Raw genomic sequence first — 15,968 nt, 5'->3', positions numbered from 1 at the left:
TATTCTGTACGCAGCACTTCACTGCCAAGGGGTCAATGCACAAATCAGTCAGTAAACAGGGAACGTAACAGCACAGTACAAACAGTACACAGTTGGATATTCAAGAATGAATCCTGCTTACTTTCAGGTGTCTTCTGTTAATGATGGATCACAGCAGAATTCTTATTATTCCCAGTGGAAATTCAATACCATTTCCCATGGATTCTTGCCTTCCTGATGACATGGCTACTCTGTTCACTTTTCTTGGAATACATGGCTATTCTGTTTAATTATGAAGGGGCATTCTTGCTCTCTTGTTTTTTTTAAAAAAAGCAAAATTTAACAAAGTTGAATTAGCTGAGGGGGGTTTTTTTTGCTCCGCTTACTAATGAGCAAAGGTGGACTACTAATTAAAAACTAAAGCTATTTCAAGAGCAAACCTTACATGCATAGAAGATTTGGATACGAGAAGATTTGGATTTTATCTGAAATCTTAATCATTTGTTTCCTAGTGAGCATAAATTAACTTTAATTGTTTTACCCAGTGTTAATACTGAACGTGAAAATGTCTTAGAGCCCCATTTGGGGGGAGGGGCCCAATCCACTGGTGGAAGTGGTGACCGACTGGTGGATTTGCCTTCTCTGCGGCACTTACCCTGGCCAAAGAGTGATTCTGATGGCCACTGCCCCCCCCCCCCCCCGCCAGTGCTGGGACATGCCACTACTGGCATAGCGGGGCCTCCTGGGCATTTTGCTAGGGGCTGGGAATTCAGACTTAGGCTGCCCTTTTGGGCAGTGTAACTCTACTGAGTCCCATAGAGGCTTCTCAGCAGTGGGGAGACTTTTTCACTTTTCGAGCCTCCCCAAGCCCCTGGTAAGCCTCGGGGGGGGGGGGCTGAATGCGGTCACAGTGCTGCGGTTTGGCACCTGACTCTTTGACAGGGCTGCCCATTTGTTCCACATCCCCGCCCTCCACATCAGCAATACCTAACTAGGGGCGTTTCCCAACTTGCCACGACCCCCGTATGCCCCGCGCTGCTCTCGGTGCACGTCATTTCTGGCGCGCCCGGGCTTCCCCACAACCCCGCGGTCATCAAAAGGCGCCGTTTGGAAGAGCACCAGGAATGACACGCACTGAGGGGGTGCAACAGTGGCAGCGTTGGGGCGGCTGCGTTGTCGCCGCCCCTGTAGTGGGGAGTGCCGGGGGACCCCACGCTACTTGCCTACAGTAGCGCGAGGCAGAAGGTAAGTGGGGAAAGGCCCTAGGTTTGCATATTACCTGCATTTTATTTTTTTTCCTTGTGAGCATAAATTAACTTTAATTATTTTACTCAGTGTTAACACCGAACATGGAAATGTCTTCACTTATTCCACATTTCCCTCTACATATTCTTTTTTGAATAAATAGTCTAAGCTAAGCAAATAAAATTATCCATTTCTTATTTTCCTTGGAAGAGCAAGGCTGAATTTTAAATTTGTTGGGTAAAACACATGCACATCACATTTAAATTTGGTCTCTAGTTCCTATTGGTGAAAGATGAGCATATCAGCATGGAATTCACCTAGTCCAGTTCTGGTATTCCACAGTTCAACATGCATTTGATGTTGGGAAAGGGAATCTCGCATCATACAGAGGCACAAGTAGGACAAAAATACTTAAAAGCCCCAGCTCAGCAGCACCTGCACAACCCAAATTGCTTCTTAATACGCAGCAGCATTTTGAGATTAATGTACAGATCTCCAACTTCACTTATTTACATGCATTGAGTGGAAGGGGTCCACTGGAGCATTTCCACAGATGGAATGATTTTCATATGCAGAGAAGAAGAAAAGGAGTTGAATTTATATCCCCCCTTTCTCTCCTGTAAGGAGACTCACAAAATCCTTTCCCTTACCCCCCCCCCTCCCCACAACAAACACCCTGTGAGGTGGGTGGGGGTGAGAGAACTCCAAAGAAATGTGACTAGCCAAAGTCACCCAGCTGGCGTGTGTTGGAGTACACAAGCTAAACTAGTTCATCAGATAAGCCTCCACAGCTCAAGTGGCAGAGCAGGGAATCAAACCCGGGTCTCCAGATTAGAGTGCATCTGCTCTTTACCACTATACCACGCTGGCTCTAGTCTAGAGCATAACTTCCCCCTCCAGCTGCAGTCCCGAATTCCTCTCTGCCCACATACACAAAATGTGAGGATTATTGGCCTGCAGAAGAAGATGAGACCGTCACAGTCCATGGATGAAAGTCTCACTTCATTTCAGCACTTCAGTAGATATTGAAACTTGATCTGTAATTTGATTTAAATGTGAGATCAGCCACATGCAAGTAAGTTTCTGTTACAAGATCAATATATCCAATATCTTATGCCTTGCATCTGGGGAGGGCGGTATAAAAGCATAATAAATAAATAAATAAATAAATAAATAAATAAATAAATAAATAAATAAATAAATAAAATAGCAGTTCAACCAGTTTTGAGGGGAACCTTAGGATGCGACGGGGCCCATTCTGACTGAGTTGCTAATTTTTGAGAAGACACTCAAAAGTGGTGTCGTGGTTAAGAGCAGGTGAACCCTAATATGGAGGGACCGGGTTTGATTCCCCACTCTGCTGCTTGGGCTGTGGAGGCTTATCTGAGGAATTCAGATTAGCCTGTACACTCACACACACGCCAGCTGGGTGACCTTGGGCTAGTCACAGTTCTTTGGAGCTCTCTCAGCCCCACCCACCTGACAGGGTGTTTGTAGTGAAGGGAAGGGTAAGGAGTTTGTAAGCCCCTTCGAGCCTCCTATAGGAGAGAAAGGGGGGATATAAATCCAACTCTTCTTCTTCTTCAAAACCACACAGATTCGGTTTAGAAAGTCACAAGATGGGGACAAATGGTTCTTGGCAAATTTATTCCTAATTATTATATACCTTGCTGAAGAAATGTTCCACAAAGAGTACAATTATAGCCTGTCTCAGAAAAAAAATGTTAGAAGGGTTGAAGATTAAGGTGACCAGATGGTCACCTTTCTGAACCGGGACGGGGGTAGGTGGCCATGCGCGCGGCCGCAGGAGTGCACTGCCTTCTGCGCTGCCATTTCCTGCCCTGTCACAGGGCGGGAAACGGCAAGCCCCAGACGGCCGTGCTCCTGTGGTCGCGTGCGCGGGAGGCTGCCGCACTGCCTTGTGCCCCAGAAGGCAGTGCGGCAGCCTCCCAAAAATTGGGAAAATTTCAATAACCCGCGGGACGCGGGACAAATTGTTTGAAGGCGGGACTGCCCCGCCAAAAGCGGGATGTCTGGTCAGCCTGTTGTAGATTCCTCTGCCACAGAAGTCAACATGCTGGACCTTTTTTGGTTGTAGCATGCTTCGCCTGGGTCCTAGTGCCTACCTAGCCTTGCTCCCCGGCAACATCCATTTGAAAGCAAAATAAATTCTCTTGTATCAAAGTACCATGTTCAATAATGCACAGAAGACAGTTTTTGACAATGGTAGCATTAAAAAATGAATGATAATTCTCATATTTGTTAGGAACTGCTGCACCTCAATTGACCATACCAACATCTTTTTCTGAAACACAATATAGTAAAACCAATTTCTTCTCCTTTTTACCTGGGTTACATGCCACCTCTCCAGGGAACCTGACCAAGGTGGCTTACAGTATAACATGATAAAATCACTTAAAAAAACACCAGTCATTGAAAACTCAGTCAGAACATAAAACCGGGGGTGGGGGTGGGGGGAGGAATAACAGCCTAAAATAATTCTCATATAACACTCCTCAAGCTAGAAGCAGATGGCAACAGCTACTTAAAAGATCAACTCCCTAATTAAAAACCAAGTAGACAGCAAAAAGAACCACACAAAATAAAGCAAGACAGATTCCAGGCAAGCCGAAAGGAGAAGAGCATTCCACAGACACGGTGCCACCACTAATAAAGTCTGGTCTCTGGCAGTCCTATCTCTGCATGCAAGGGCACAGAGAGCAGGACTCATGAGGAGAATCTAGTTATGTTTTAGAAAGATATTTGAAAGTACAGGAGCAAAGTGGCTCCATCTGAACCCACGTAACGCACATGTTCAAAGAAGAACATACTTGTACTGGTTGTTTCTGCAAAAATGGGACACATGGAGTACCTTTAAGGAAAAAGCACAAAGTCGGGGGGGGGGGGGGGGGGGTGCATCAGTGGGTTTGATTCACTGCCAAAGACTACTTATGCAGACTTCACTAATTTTTGCATCACCTCTTTGGCAAGCTACAGAATTCAGCAGTGGTTTACGCTAAGGATTTTCAAGGCCACAAAAGGCATATTCACTGCAAACATATTCTTGACTTGTCTGGATGAGAAAAGATGCAGCCTGAGAGGGAGCAGGGAAAGTGCCGGAAGGTTACCGCCATCGCAGGCTACACATGTAAAACAGCTGCAAAGCAACCATGAGGTGCATCTGGATTTACTTACCCTTGAGACCAAGAACACTTATGCAGTTACTTCTGATGAGGGTTAGAGGTCTGGGATGTAATTTTCTTGTACATATTTTAAGAAAAACATTCCACATTACTGCTCAGTGTGTGGAAAGGAAGAACAAGAGGGAGACAGAAAAAAAAGAGGGCACGCCGGGGCAGAGATTTGCCCTTTTGCTCTCTGAAAACCGTAGGAACTGTATAGATGTCGACTTGGCGAGCCTGGCTTGTTTGTGTTTTGCCACTGAACCCAAGAGAAGGTTAATTTTTGGTGCACTTATGAATCAGTCAAGATGGACTTCAAATCTAAGACTCTCCACCATCTTTCAGAAGCTGTAAAGAAGTTCTGTTCACCCAGAAGGGCCATTCCTGGATACCTACCGTGTTTCCCCGAATATAAGACAGTGTCTTATATCAATTTTTGCTCCCAAAGTTGCGCTATGTCTTATTTTTCAGGGGATGTCTTATTTTTCTGTGTTCTGTTCGTCGGGCATGCTTCCAAACAAAAACTTTGCTATGTCTTACTTTCGGGGGATGCCTTATATTTCGCACTTCAGCAAAACCTCTACTATGTCTTATTTTTCGGGGATGTCTTATATTAGGGGAAACAGGGTAGGAGAGCCACCAGCATTTTTACAGTGAAAGATAGGATGGGGTAGATGGGGTGTCCGTTGCAAAGTGTCTGCTAGCGATACAGTTCCTACTGAGCTGGACAGCTTGCCGGGTTGACATTACCAGAAGAGCATCTCAAGTTAGCACATTATACTGAATGCAAAAAATATAAGTGTATTACCAGATGGGCATCCTCAATTGTGTATTTTACACACAGAACAGAATGAGATGTATTTAACTGCACGGAATCCTCTAGAGTGCACAAACAGCATAATCTGCTAAACAGTTTCTGGTCTAGGAAGCCTATGAGAATTTTGAAGCCTGCCTTTGATACCTTGGCCAATAATGCTGCTTCTGCTCCACGAGCCCTCTTGGCCATCGTCATAATTATGATGATATTCCCTAGTACAGTATTTACAAACTGTATTCTAGTGAGTGCAACATTTCTTCGAAGCTCATCGGAAATTTCCAGTGACAAGTTCAGTAATGAAAGGCAAGCTCTCCAGCAAAAACAGCTGGCCCAACACCACCTATCTCCCTCTGAAATATACAGCTGCTCAGGAACATTGAGAGCAATTGGGTTGCGCCCCCTACAGCACAGGTGTCAAACTCGCGGCCCTCCAGATGTTATGGACTACAGTTCCCATCATCCCCTGCCAGCTGGCAGGGAATTATGGGAACTGTAGTCCATAACATCTGGAGGGCCACGAGTTTGACACCTGTGTCCTAAGCATGTGCAAATTCTCTGCAATGCACATGTCATTCTGATGCAAAAGTCCCTGAGAATATGACGAAATGTGGAAACCAGGTTGAAATGTAAAAAATAGGTCAGTTGGAACCCCTTGGCTCTGTACAGCAGGTATTCAAAATCTTCAAAAGGTTATTTACCGTATATACCCGTGTATAAGTCGACCCGCATATAAGTCGAGGCACCTAATTTTACCACAAAACTGGGAAAACTTATTGACTCATGTATAAGTCGAGGGTGGGAAATGCAGCAGCTACTGGTAAATTTCAAAAATAAAAATAGATACCAATAAAATTACATTAATTGAGGCATCAGTAGGTTAAATGTTTTTGAATATTTATTTCAAAGAAAAAAGTAAACCTAGTTTCAGTAAGTCTCTCGATTCCTCCCTTTAAATCCATTCAAGGTGTGATTTAAAGGGAGAATCTGAGGAAAAATTGAGGGTGCCTGTCAGGGGCGGAATGTTTATGTTAGCAGTACCAACATTTCAGAGCATATTTAGGACACCCTCCTGATGATACCAGCCAGGTTTGGTGAAGTTTGGTTCAGGGGGTCCAAAGTTATGGACCCTCAAAAGGGTAGCCCCATCTACTATTAGCTTCCATTGGAAACAATAAGGGGATGGGAGCACCCATTTGGGGATCCGTAACTTTGGACCCCATGAACCAAACATCACCAAACCTGGCTGGTATCAGCAAGAGATTATCCTAATGATACCACCCAGGTTTAGTGAAGTTTGGTTCAAGGGGTACAAAGTTATGGACCCTCAAACTGTAGCCCCATCTACTATTAGCTCCCATTGGAAACAATGGGGGCACCTCCTTTGGGGGTCCTTAACTTTGAACCACCTCAACCAAACTTTACCAAACTTGGCAGGTATCATCAGGAGTGTCACCTGATGATACCCTGAAATCTTGGTGCCGCTAGCCTAAAAACTGCACCCCCTGGAGGCCAACAAAGTAAAAACCCTAAAAAAATTAAAAATACAGCTGACTAATGTATAAGTTGAGGGGGGCTTTTTCAGCACAAAATGTGCTGAAAAAGTCCACTTATACATGAGTATATACGGTATTCATTTTTATTTTATTTATGTTTATTATTTATTTATTTTATTAATTACTTTTATTCACTGCCCTTCCCTTTGCTGGGTCAGATTGGTTGGACGGTCAATACATATGCACAAACCTGAATGACCAGGAAAACTCTTTTAGACTCTTTCTTGATTCCCAGAGTTTTATTGATTGATTGACTGATTGGATTCGTATCCCACCCTATCCCCGCCGGGCTCAGGTGTAAACTCTCTCCTACCCTTTTTTCCAGTCTGTTTTTCACAGGTTTCTGGATCCGGTCAGAAGCTGGAATATTTTCCCACAACCATCTTACTGAATTTTAAGTAGTTCCGTGCTTCGCCACTATAACTTGCTCTGCTATTTTGGGTTGGAGAATCCTTATTTTTCGTGGATTACTTGAATTGTTGAAGTTTCTTACAATTAAGCCCTAACACTTGTTGAGAAGTCAAGAAATCCTGTGATTTTTTAAATCTTGGTAGCCTTGAACAAATCGTGTGTTGTTGTTTTTTTGGTTTTTCTCATACCCTACAAGAGGTTCACTATGATCAGATCTGGGAAAACCTTGACAGGCGTTACAATAAGCAAAATTTCCTTAAGTTAGAACCAAACACTCTGCAGGGATTGTTTATATGGGAGAGCATTAGGCATGTGACCTTCCCACCTGCCGCCTGACATAGTTCAGCTCATTCTACCAGAATCCATTTTGCCATAAATCCAGAGTGGGCGTACAATGACACTGGGCAGTAGATGGGAAAGATCTGAGAGTTAGTGTGGTGTCGCTGTTAAGAGTATCAGACTAGTCTCTGGGAGACCTGAGTTTGAATCCCTGCTCATGCCATGGAAGTGTCCTTGGGCCCCTCACACTGTTTGTTGTGAGGGGGGAAGGGCAAGGAGATTGTAAGCCCCTTTGAGTCTCCTATAGGAGAGTAAGGGGGGATATAAATCCAACTGTTCTCCTCCTCCTCCTCCTCCTCCTCCTCCTCTTTGGGTATGCATCCCAATCCAGCCAAGTTTGTGTGTGCTAAATTGCTCATCTAGCCCCATGGAAAAACAGATGGGTACATCTGCTGCAGACAGAAATGCACATCCCAGTCCCGGATCTGAAGTTTTGTGCAATAACAGCTAGGTTGGGGGCTATTCTACGTCACCGCTAAAGACAGCTCACAAATCTAAAGTCTTAAAAGGTCTGCGGTTTCAGCATATAATTATCGCTCTCTGGTCCTCTGCAATCAAGCTTTCATCAAAGGAAGGATTTCTTTTTCTTTCCCTTTTTTGGGCTACCAAAAAAAAAATCAATGTGAGAACACCAGCCACAACAATAAACAAAGAGGCTGTTTGAATAAAACTTTTTGTACTTTCAAATTAAAAAAAAACTGCTAATGCTACAGCTTCACAGTAATAGCGAAAAAGGCAGAGGGCCCCCCCCCCCCCCCCCCCAGATTTCTGGCTGCCATTGTATTCATACTTAATGATAACGTCAGTCCTTTCCTTCCGGGGGAGATTTTCCTAAACCAGGGGTAGGGAACCTGCGGCTCGAGAGCCGCATGCGGCTCTTCTTCCCTTGCACTGTGGCTCCACGAGCCGAGCTGCCAGCCCCATCCTTGCCCGCCCTGCAGGCAGCAGGGCGGGCGCACCAACTGCCCACGGTTGGCTGGGCCACGCCGCAGGCTTCCCCTCTCGCCCACCCCGTTGGAGCAGGGCGGGCAATTTCCTCAAGGTCGGGCAAGGCCGAGCCGCTGGCTTTCGAGTCCTTCTTGCCTCGGCCTCTGCAGGCAGCAGGGCGGGCGCATCCATGCGCTTCTCAGAATGAGCGGAGTAAAAAGGTTAAAAAAACCCCTATATATATAGTGCTATCTTTATTTTAAATGTCAAAAATTATTTGCGGCTCCAAGTGTTTTCTTTTCCTATGGAAAACGGGTCCAAACGGCTCTTTGAGTGTTAAAGGTTCCCTACCCCTGTCCTAAACAAACATTTATCTTGATGTCTAACCCATTCCGCCCCCCCAGCTGCAATCCCCCCCTCCTTATAATTTAAAAGCAAAGGGAAAAGATGAGGTTCTACCAAAAGCAGATTTAAAGAGTGATGGGAATGCACAGTATCTTATTAGCTTCTGGGTGTCGGAATAAATTTTATCTCGTACTGAAAGCAAAGATGTGCGCTGTTCAGCCCAATTATAATATCTGTTGAGCAAAGAAATTAATTAAAGAGCGGCGGCAGCGGGATAAACAGCTCAGGAGCAAACACGAGTATCAAAACAAATAAGATCTTTCTCTTTTTTTTTCCTGAAAGGAAAGATTTTCAAACAGTAATGCAAGTAGGTAATCTTTTTGTTGCTGCTGTTGTTCCGGGGTTCCCTGCATTGCAAATGAGACTGGCAGGAAACCCAGCCACTTAGGTCAGAGTTCTGGCCTCCAACTTGGTGATTTGCTAATGTGAAACACATGCATCCCTTTTTTGCCCAAAGTTCAAATAACCCTGGAATTCCAGCCGTGCAGCTCAGCGACTGAACCAGAACAAGGGCAGAGCTTGTCAGGATTTAAGAGCTTTCCGCAAAGCCCTACAATTGCAGTCGGCACCCCATTCCTTAGAAGGATATCAATTATAGATAGTGAGTTGCTTTAGCAAGGGGAGTCAGCTGCTGTCAGGCACTAGATAGACAACCATGAAGAATCATGAATCTTTCTATTAACTGTAAGGGAGAGGGAGGATTGGGAGTGTGTGTGTGTGGGGGAGGACGGAGAGAAAAGGATGGAGAGGTGCTATAAATAAGGCAAGCCGCTCTGAATAGTTTAGCACGTTGCCTCTTAGAGCATGCATGATGAAACATTTGAACCCAGGTGGACAGAACTTAAAAAAATAAGTATCAAGCTGCTGGAAACGGGTGTATTGTCAAAATCTACCTTGGCAGATGTGTTTATTTTTCCCCCCTCAGGTGGGTCTGCATGCCAATTTTATTTTATCCACTCACAGGAAAAGATGGTCTGGATTACCAATTCACAATGTACCAAACTGCATTTTTGAACAGTAAAAGGCACGAGTCATGGAAAAGGGGTGAATAAAAAGCACCATCTGCTTCCATTTAGGATGAGCAACGCCAGTAGTCTGATCATAAACATCTGAACTGCGGCATATACCTGAAATGCTACTGTAACGCCCCACCAACAGCAGCAGAACATTTTGGTTTATGAGACATATTGCCATGAGAGTGGCTACATTCCACTAATGGCAGCATCTTCTTCGGCAATGACCTTCGACCTCTCAGTCTTGGGGAACTCTTTACATGTTGAGTCATCTGCCATGGAAATTCTGTAAGCTGGAGACTATTCCGGAGGGCATCCTCGACAGTTTGTACTCTCAATTTACACAGAAGTAGAAGCAGAAGGAGAAGAGAAGTGTTTGGATTTACACCCCACCTTTCTCTGCTGTAAGGAGACTCGTGGCTTACAAGCTCCTTTCCCTTCCTTTCCCCACAACAGACACCTTGTGAGGTAGGTGGGACTGACAGAGTTCTGGGAGAACTGGGACTAGCCCAAGATCACCCAGCAGGCTTCATGTGCAGCACTGTGGAAACAAACCTGGTTTCCCAGATCACAGTCCACTCCTCTTAACCACTACACCACTCTGGGTCTCAGAAGAGTGATTAAGTCCAGTAGGTTCCACCACCACCACCATGAGAACATGTGCCCAAACAGCAGTGTAGGTAACCTTTCTCTTCTTATGCAAGAACACTTTTTAAAATAAGTATTTATAGTTTTAATATAGTTTATCCTTTTAATTATAAATATCTTATTGACTTTCTGATGGTCTATGCCTGTAATAAAGATTGGGAAAAAATCATTGGGAATTATCAACATTCGAATGTGAATTTTAGCTTGTACCCTGTTTTGGATATTCCTCGTAACATACACATTACAGGTGCCGTTAAGAAGGAAGCAGGATTGTGAGATCTATCAGTAACTATTTTGCTTTAGGATGTATTTTCCGTTCAGACAGTAAAGACCATACAGTTTAGTCTTCATTCGAGAGAATTACACTAACACAATGCATTCTTATTCCACCCAAGTAATCCACTTCAGCTTATACACACAAGAGTAAATTGATACGTAAAAATGCACCACAAATCCTTTCAGATTGTGTAGGGGGGAAAAAACTGTCCAAAGCCTTTTTCTATTGTTGCAGTCCCACTTGAAAGGGGAGGGGGGGAGAGTCAAACTTGGCAGGAGGTTAATAATAACTCATGTTCAGCTTACTATTACTCAATAACTATCAAAGTCTCTGATTCAAAATAGTATTTCGTGGCTTACAGGATCACAGCCATTACACTCTCTATTGAAGACTTTATTGAATTTTACACTAAGCTTTAGCTGACTGAACAGGTCAAACATTACTGCTGGGAGTTTTGCTTCATTCGCAGAAACTCATAAAACCTCTTGCCGGTTGGCAATGCTGTTTGCTAAGAAACTTGACTCAGCAAAGGGTCAGAGACCCCGACCCTGCAGGAAGAAAGGTCACATAGTTTTCCAACTGGGCTCCTGAATGCCATTAACTTACATGCACTAGCTGCTCCTGCGTGTCAAACTCTCGAGAACAACCCTCCCAGTGGCAGTTTGTCTCGTAGACAACTTCGGGCTCTTGTTTGCTTTCATCTTTATCCCCTTCCTCTTTCACTAAGGTCATTCCTTCAGGCGGTTCCTGGGGAAAAAAAAGGGGGAGAAGAGGTAGGAGAAAAGAATTGGGAGGAAAAGAGAGAGAGAGAAAAAAATCACCAAGCTTCACAACTAATAGAAAGGACATAGTTTTGTGGCGGTTCGAGCAACTCGTTCAACACCTTCAGGTAAAATCCAAAACCCACAGCCACGCTCATAAAGAAAAATGGAAGTCGTCATGCAGTTGCTTCCATTTGTTCCAGCACGGTATGGTGGTTAAGGGGTCAGACTACAACTAAGGAAACTCAGGTTCGAATCCCCACTCGCACTGTGGAGGTTTGCTGAGTGACTTTGGGTCAATCACACACTCTCAGCCCTGACCCCACTAGTATTCGGATGGGAGACCTCCAAGGAATAGCAGGCTTGTGACGGAGAGGTTGGTGATGGCAAAACACCCCTGAATGCCTCTTGCTTTGAAAACTGTATGGGGTTGCTGTTAAGTCAGCTGTGATTTCATGGCAAAACAAAAAACCCAACAAAATAAAAACACACACAAAGTTTTGAGAGCAACCCTAAGTAGGAATATTCAGAAGCAAGTTCCCCTTTATTATTATTATTATTAAGTTAACTCCCAAGAAAGCATTCTTAGAACTGCAGGCTTTGATGTCCAGTCTGGACTTCCTCTGTTCAAAGTCTTGCTCTTCTACAGGTGCAAAACCCAGTTGGCAAAATGAGCCGACTTTGTAGAAATAAAATACGGAAATGCTATCATTCTAATCTGAGTCTGGTTAGTGCTGAACCTGGCAATGCAATTCTAAATCAACCTGTACCCTTTTAAGTTCATTGAAGAATCACTCCAATCTACGCATAATGACTCCAATCAACGCATAATGACTAAATATACAAAGTCAGTCTTCTCTGGTATGAGCGAGTCTGTGCCAAAGGAACGATGACTGACAACCGCAAGCTAAATATTGGTGTTGGCCAACCAGAACAGTGAGAAATAGATTCCATTCCCTCAGTTATGGCTTCTCAACTGTCCAAGAGCTACAATAGTTTTTTTCAGATTGCTACTATATGTGTGCATAAATCTGCAAAGTAGTAGCTGTACTACTTTGCTTTATCTCTAAAAAGTCAAGTCTGACCTGTTCCCAAGTGAAAACGGTAAGGCAAACTTATTGGAGTGATTAAGGATTTGGGGTCCAAAAGGAAGAAGGATTTGGATTATACCCTGCCTTTTTCTTCCGTAAGAAGACCCAAAGGGCTTACTAATGCCTTCCCTTCCTCTCCCCACAACAGACACCTTGAGAGATGCGTGGGGCTGAGAGTTCTAAATATACAAATATATTTGCATATTTATATTTAATGATAGTGCCTAAAGTGGCTGAAGAAGACATAACAGTCGGAAGTTGTTTTTTCCCCGGGTCAATACTCCCACCACCAGCCAAGGATTTCTCTATCAACATCTTAATGTGTGTACGTTCATCTATAATACATAAAACTCATCTACGGAAGTTGAGTATTTAAAGGCATCAGACATTGGTATCCTTCCCTTCCAAACCATTAGTGGATCTCTTTCCAAGTTTAACTTTATTACAGAGACTTGATATTATTGTATTTGGGATCCCGTGTGTGTGTGTATTATTCATTGTTTTATTGTTGTTATTTATAATACGTATACATTTGTTGGTTGATTCAGAGTTGTGGTTCTGTTATATAAACGTTTTAATTATTTTCATTAAAAAATAGGGTTTTAAAGTTCGCGCTAGAGCCAGACAGGTTCTTTCCCCTTCTGTAAACTAACCCAAGGTCACCCAGCAGAAATGTAGGAGAGGGGAAACTAATCTGGTTCACCAGACAAGAATCCGCTGCTCGTGTGGAGGAGTGGGGGATCAAATCCCGTTCTCCAGATTAGGGCCCACCTGTTCTTAACCACTACACCGCGCTGGCATGGCAAACAAAACCTGCTTCTGTTTTGCTAAGTATCTGACAAGAGAAGCTTTGACAAACTATACAAAACGTATAGTTTGAAAAACTTGCTGCTTTTTAAGGTGCTACTGGATTTGAACCTTGCTCTTTCACCGCAGACCTTTCCCTCCCCTCCCCTGCATGCCACACCTCCCCTCCCTCTGCTAGAGTGGGTGGGCCATGTCCAGATGCCGGGTGCCCTCCCCTCCCTTGCATGCCACCCCTCCCCCTCTCCTCCCTCCTCTAGGGTGGGTGGGCCATGTCCAGATGCTGGGGCCCCTCCCCTCCCTTGCATGCCACCCCTCCCCCTCTCCTCCCTCCTCTAGGGTGGGTGGGCCATGTCCATATGCTGGGGCCCCTCCCCTCCCTTGCATGCCACCCCTCACTCCTTCCTCTTCCCTTGCATGCCACCCCTCCCTCCCCTCCCCCTCCCACCGCTAGGGTGGGTGGGCCAGGTCTAGATTCATGCAACGGTCACCTCCAGGTTAAAGTACTGTGGGCTTGCCTTTAGCCATGATCCGGAAATTGAAACTCATGCTATCTACCTGAAACTGATCTAAGCATAATTATTTAGGCAAAGATATTCATGTTCAATTCTAAGGATAGAATCAGGGCTAGGTGAGTCATGGCTAATGCCATAGGTCTGGAAAACTAAAATGTGCTAATCGTTTGTAACTGATTAAAAGTTAAAAGGGGGGGGGGAGAGTTGTGAAGCCCTTGAACGTTTTACCTGCAAGCTTCCTGCACCTGGGCTGGGGAGGTCATCGTCCGGTTTCATCTTGGAACGCTTATTATGCATCGGGTCACCAGTGCTGCTCACAGCCGACTCACTCGTAGGTTTGTTCTGCTGCACAAGGTATACATGTTGGGGAAAAGGCAATTAGACTGAAACCCGAAAACATGACACTAAGACAGATATGTGCAGACTCCACAAGTTTGGTGAATATGTGTAGAAGGGAGCAGAATTAAGATTCTTACTTTCTACTCCCCTTCTACACATACTAATGCAGGGGTCACCAGTCTTTTTGATCCTATGGGCACCATGTGATGTGCACAGTTACAAAATAGCTGCCATACAATAGCTACTAGCTACTAACAATAGCTGCCACACAATAGCTACTTTCTAATGGTCCTTCTTTCAGCATTTTAGTTAGTTTACTAATCCCGCATACTCCCACCTTTTATTCAGTCATTTCTCCTCAGTCTGAATCTTCGACATTTTCCAGCTTTTAGCTAAAAGTTTCCATTTTTTTAAGCACACTTTTCGTGACTATAAGACAAGTGGAATCATTCTTATTTTAATAACTTCAATGTATCAAAATAATGCGTAATTAGGTAAATTCCCTCTAGGATCTCAATTCCCCAAATTTCATATTTAATATTTTTTGAACTAAACTATGAACTAAACCAGTGGTGGCGAACCTTTTGCACTCCAGATGTTATGGACTTCAATTCCCATCAGCCAATTGGCCATGCTGGCAGGGGCTGATGGGAATTGTAGTCCATAACATCTGGAGTGCCAAAGGTTCGCCACCACAGAACTAAACTATGAACGGTTTGCCAGAACTCCTGAACCTTTTTACAGAACCACCATGTATGGAAGTACGTACTGATATTTTTTTTTACACTTCCAACAAACTGAGGAACTTCTGCACACATTTTCAAAACTAGAACTGGCGTGAAATGCCATATATGGAAGACTTTATAATAGTTTTCTTTCAAATTCATACTTCATGTAAAGTTATTTCGCCTCTTCCAAGATTTTTCCCAATCTTCTTTTGTTATATTTTCCCCCCAACACTCCTAAGGTTTCTGGCCCCAGGTGCAATTCAAAAGCAATGAGATCAATACGAGCTTCCCCCTGCATTCCTTTACTGCAGCTTCCTTTACATTGTGCCTGAACATCTTCAAACTGTCAGATCCAAAACACAGTTCGAGGAACAGAACACTCTGTCAATCTGATAGCATGACAAATGCCAGGTAATTTATAATCAAATATTGCATATACTGCAGCCCTTAAGGAACTTGTTAAGAACATAAGAACATAAGAACTAGCCTACTGGATCAGACCAGAGTCCATTTAGTCCAGCACTCTGCTACTCGCAGTGGCCCACCAGGTGCCTTTGGGAGCTCACATGCAGGAGGTGAAAGCAATGGCCTTCTGTTGCTGCCGCTGCTCCTGAGCACCTGGTCAGCTAAGGCATTTGCAAACTGAGATCAAGGAGGATCAAGATTGGTAGCCATAGATCGACTTCTCCTCCATAAATCTGTCCAAGCCCTTTTTAAAGCTATCCAGGTTAGTGGCCATCGCCACCTCCTGTGGCAGCATATTCCAAACACCAATCACACATTGTGTGAAGAAGTGTTTCCTTTTATTAATCCTAATTCTTCCCCCCAGCATTTTCAATGAATGCCCCCTGGTTCTAGTATTGGGAGAATTGTGAGTATTGTTAGCCAATCTGCTTGGCCGCTGGGGTGATTAATTGCCAGCACTGACAACGTA

General features: G+C 44.2%; 1 protein-coding gene across 1 annotated transcript in view; it reads right to left on the bottom strand.

Annotated features, from left to right (window-relative positions):
• GLI3 (GLI family zinc finger 3) overlaps positions 1 to 15,968 on the bottom strand; it is a 165,313-nt gene that overhangs the window by 46,086 nt on the left and 103,259 nt on the right. Inside the window, exons 7-8 of the mRNA XM_048510456.1 lie at positions 14,196 to 14,312; positions 11,403 to 11,543 (exon numbers count right to left, since the gene is read on the bottom strand). Coding sequence (XP_048366413.1) covers positions 11,403 to 11,543; positions 14,196 to 14,312 — 258 coding nt within the window. The remainder of the gene's footprint in view (positions 1 to 11,402; positions 11,544 to 14,195; positions 14,313 to 15,968) is intronic.

Source organism: Sphaerodactylus townsendi, linkage group LG11 (assembly GCF_021028975.2).
Source record: "Sphaerodactylus townsendi isolate TG3544 linkage group LG11, MPM_Stown_v2.3, whole genome shotgun sequence".
NCBI lineage: Eukaryota > Metazoa > Chordata > Lepidosauria > Squamata > Sphaerodactylidae > Sphaerodactylus > Sphaerodactylus townsendi.
Note: the sequence above shows the minus strand (reverse complement) of the source record. Positions and strands in the feature narration are given on the sequence as shown.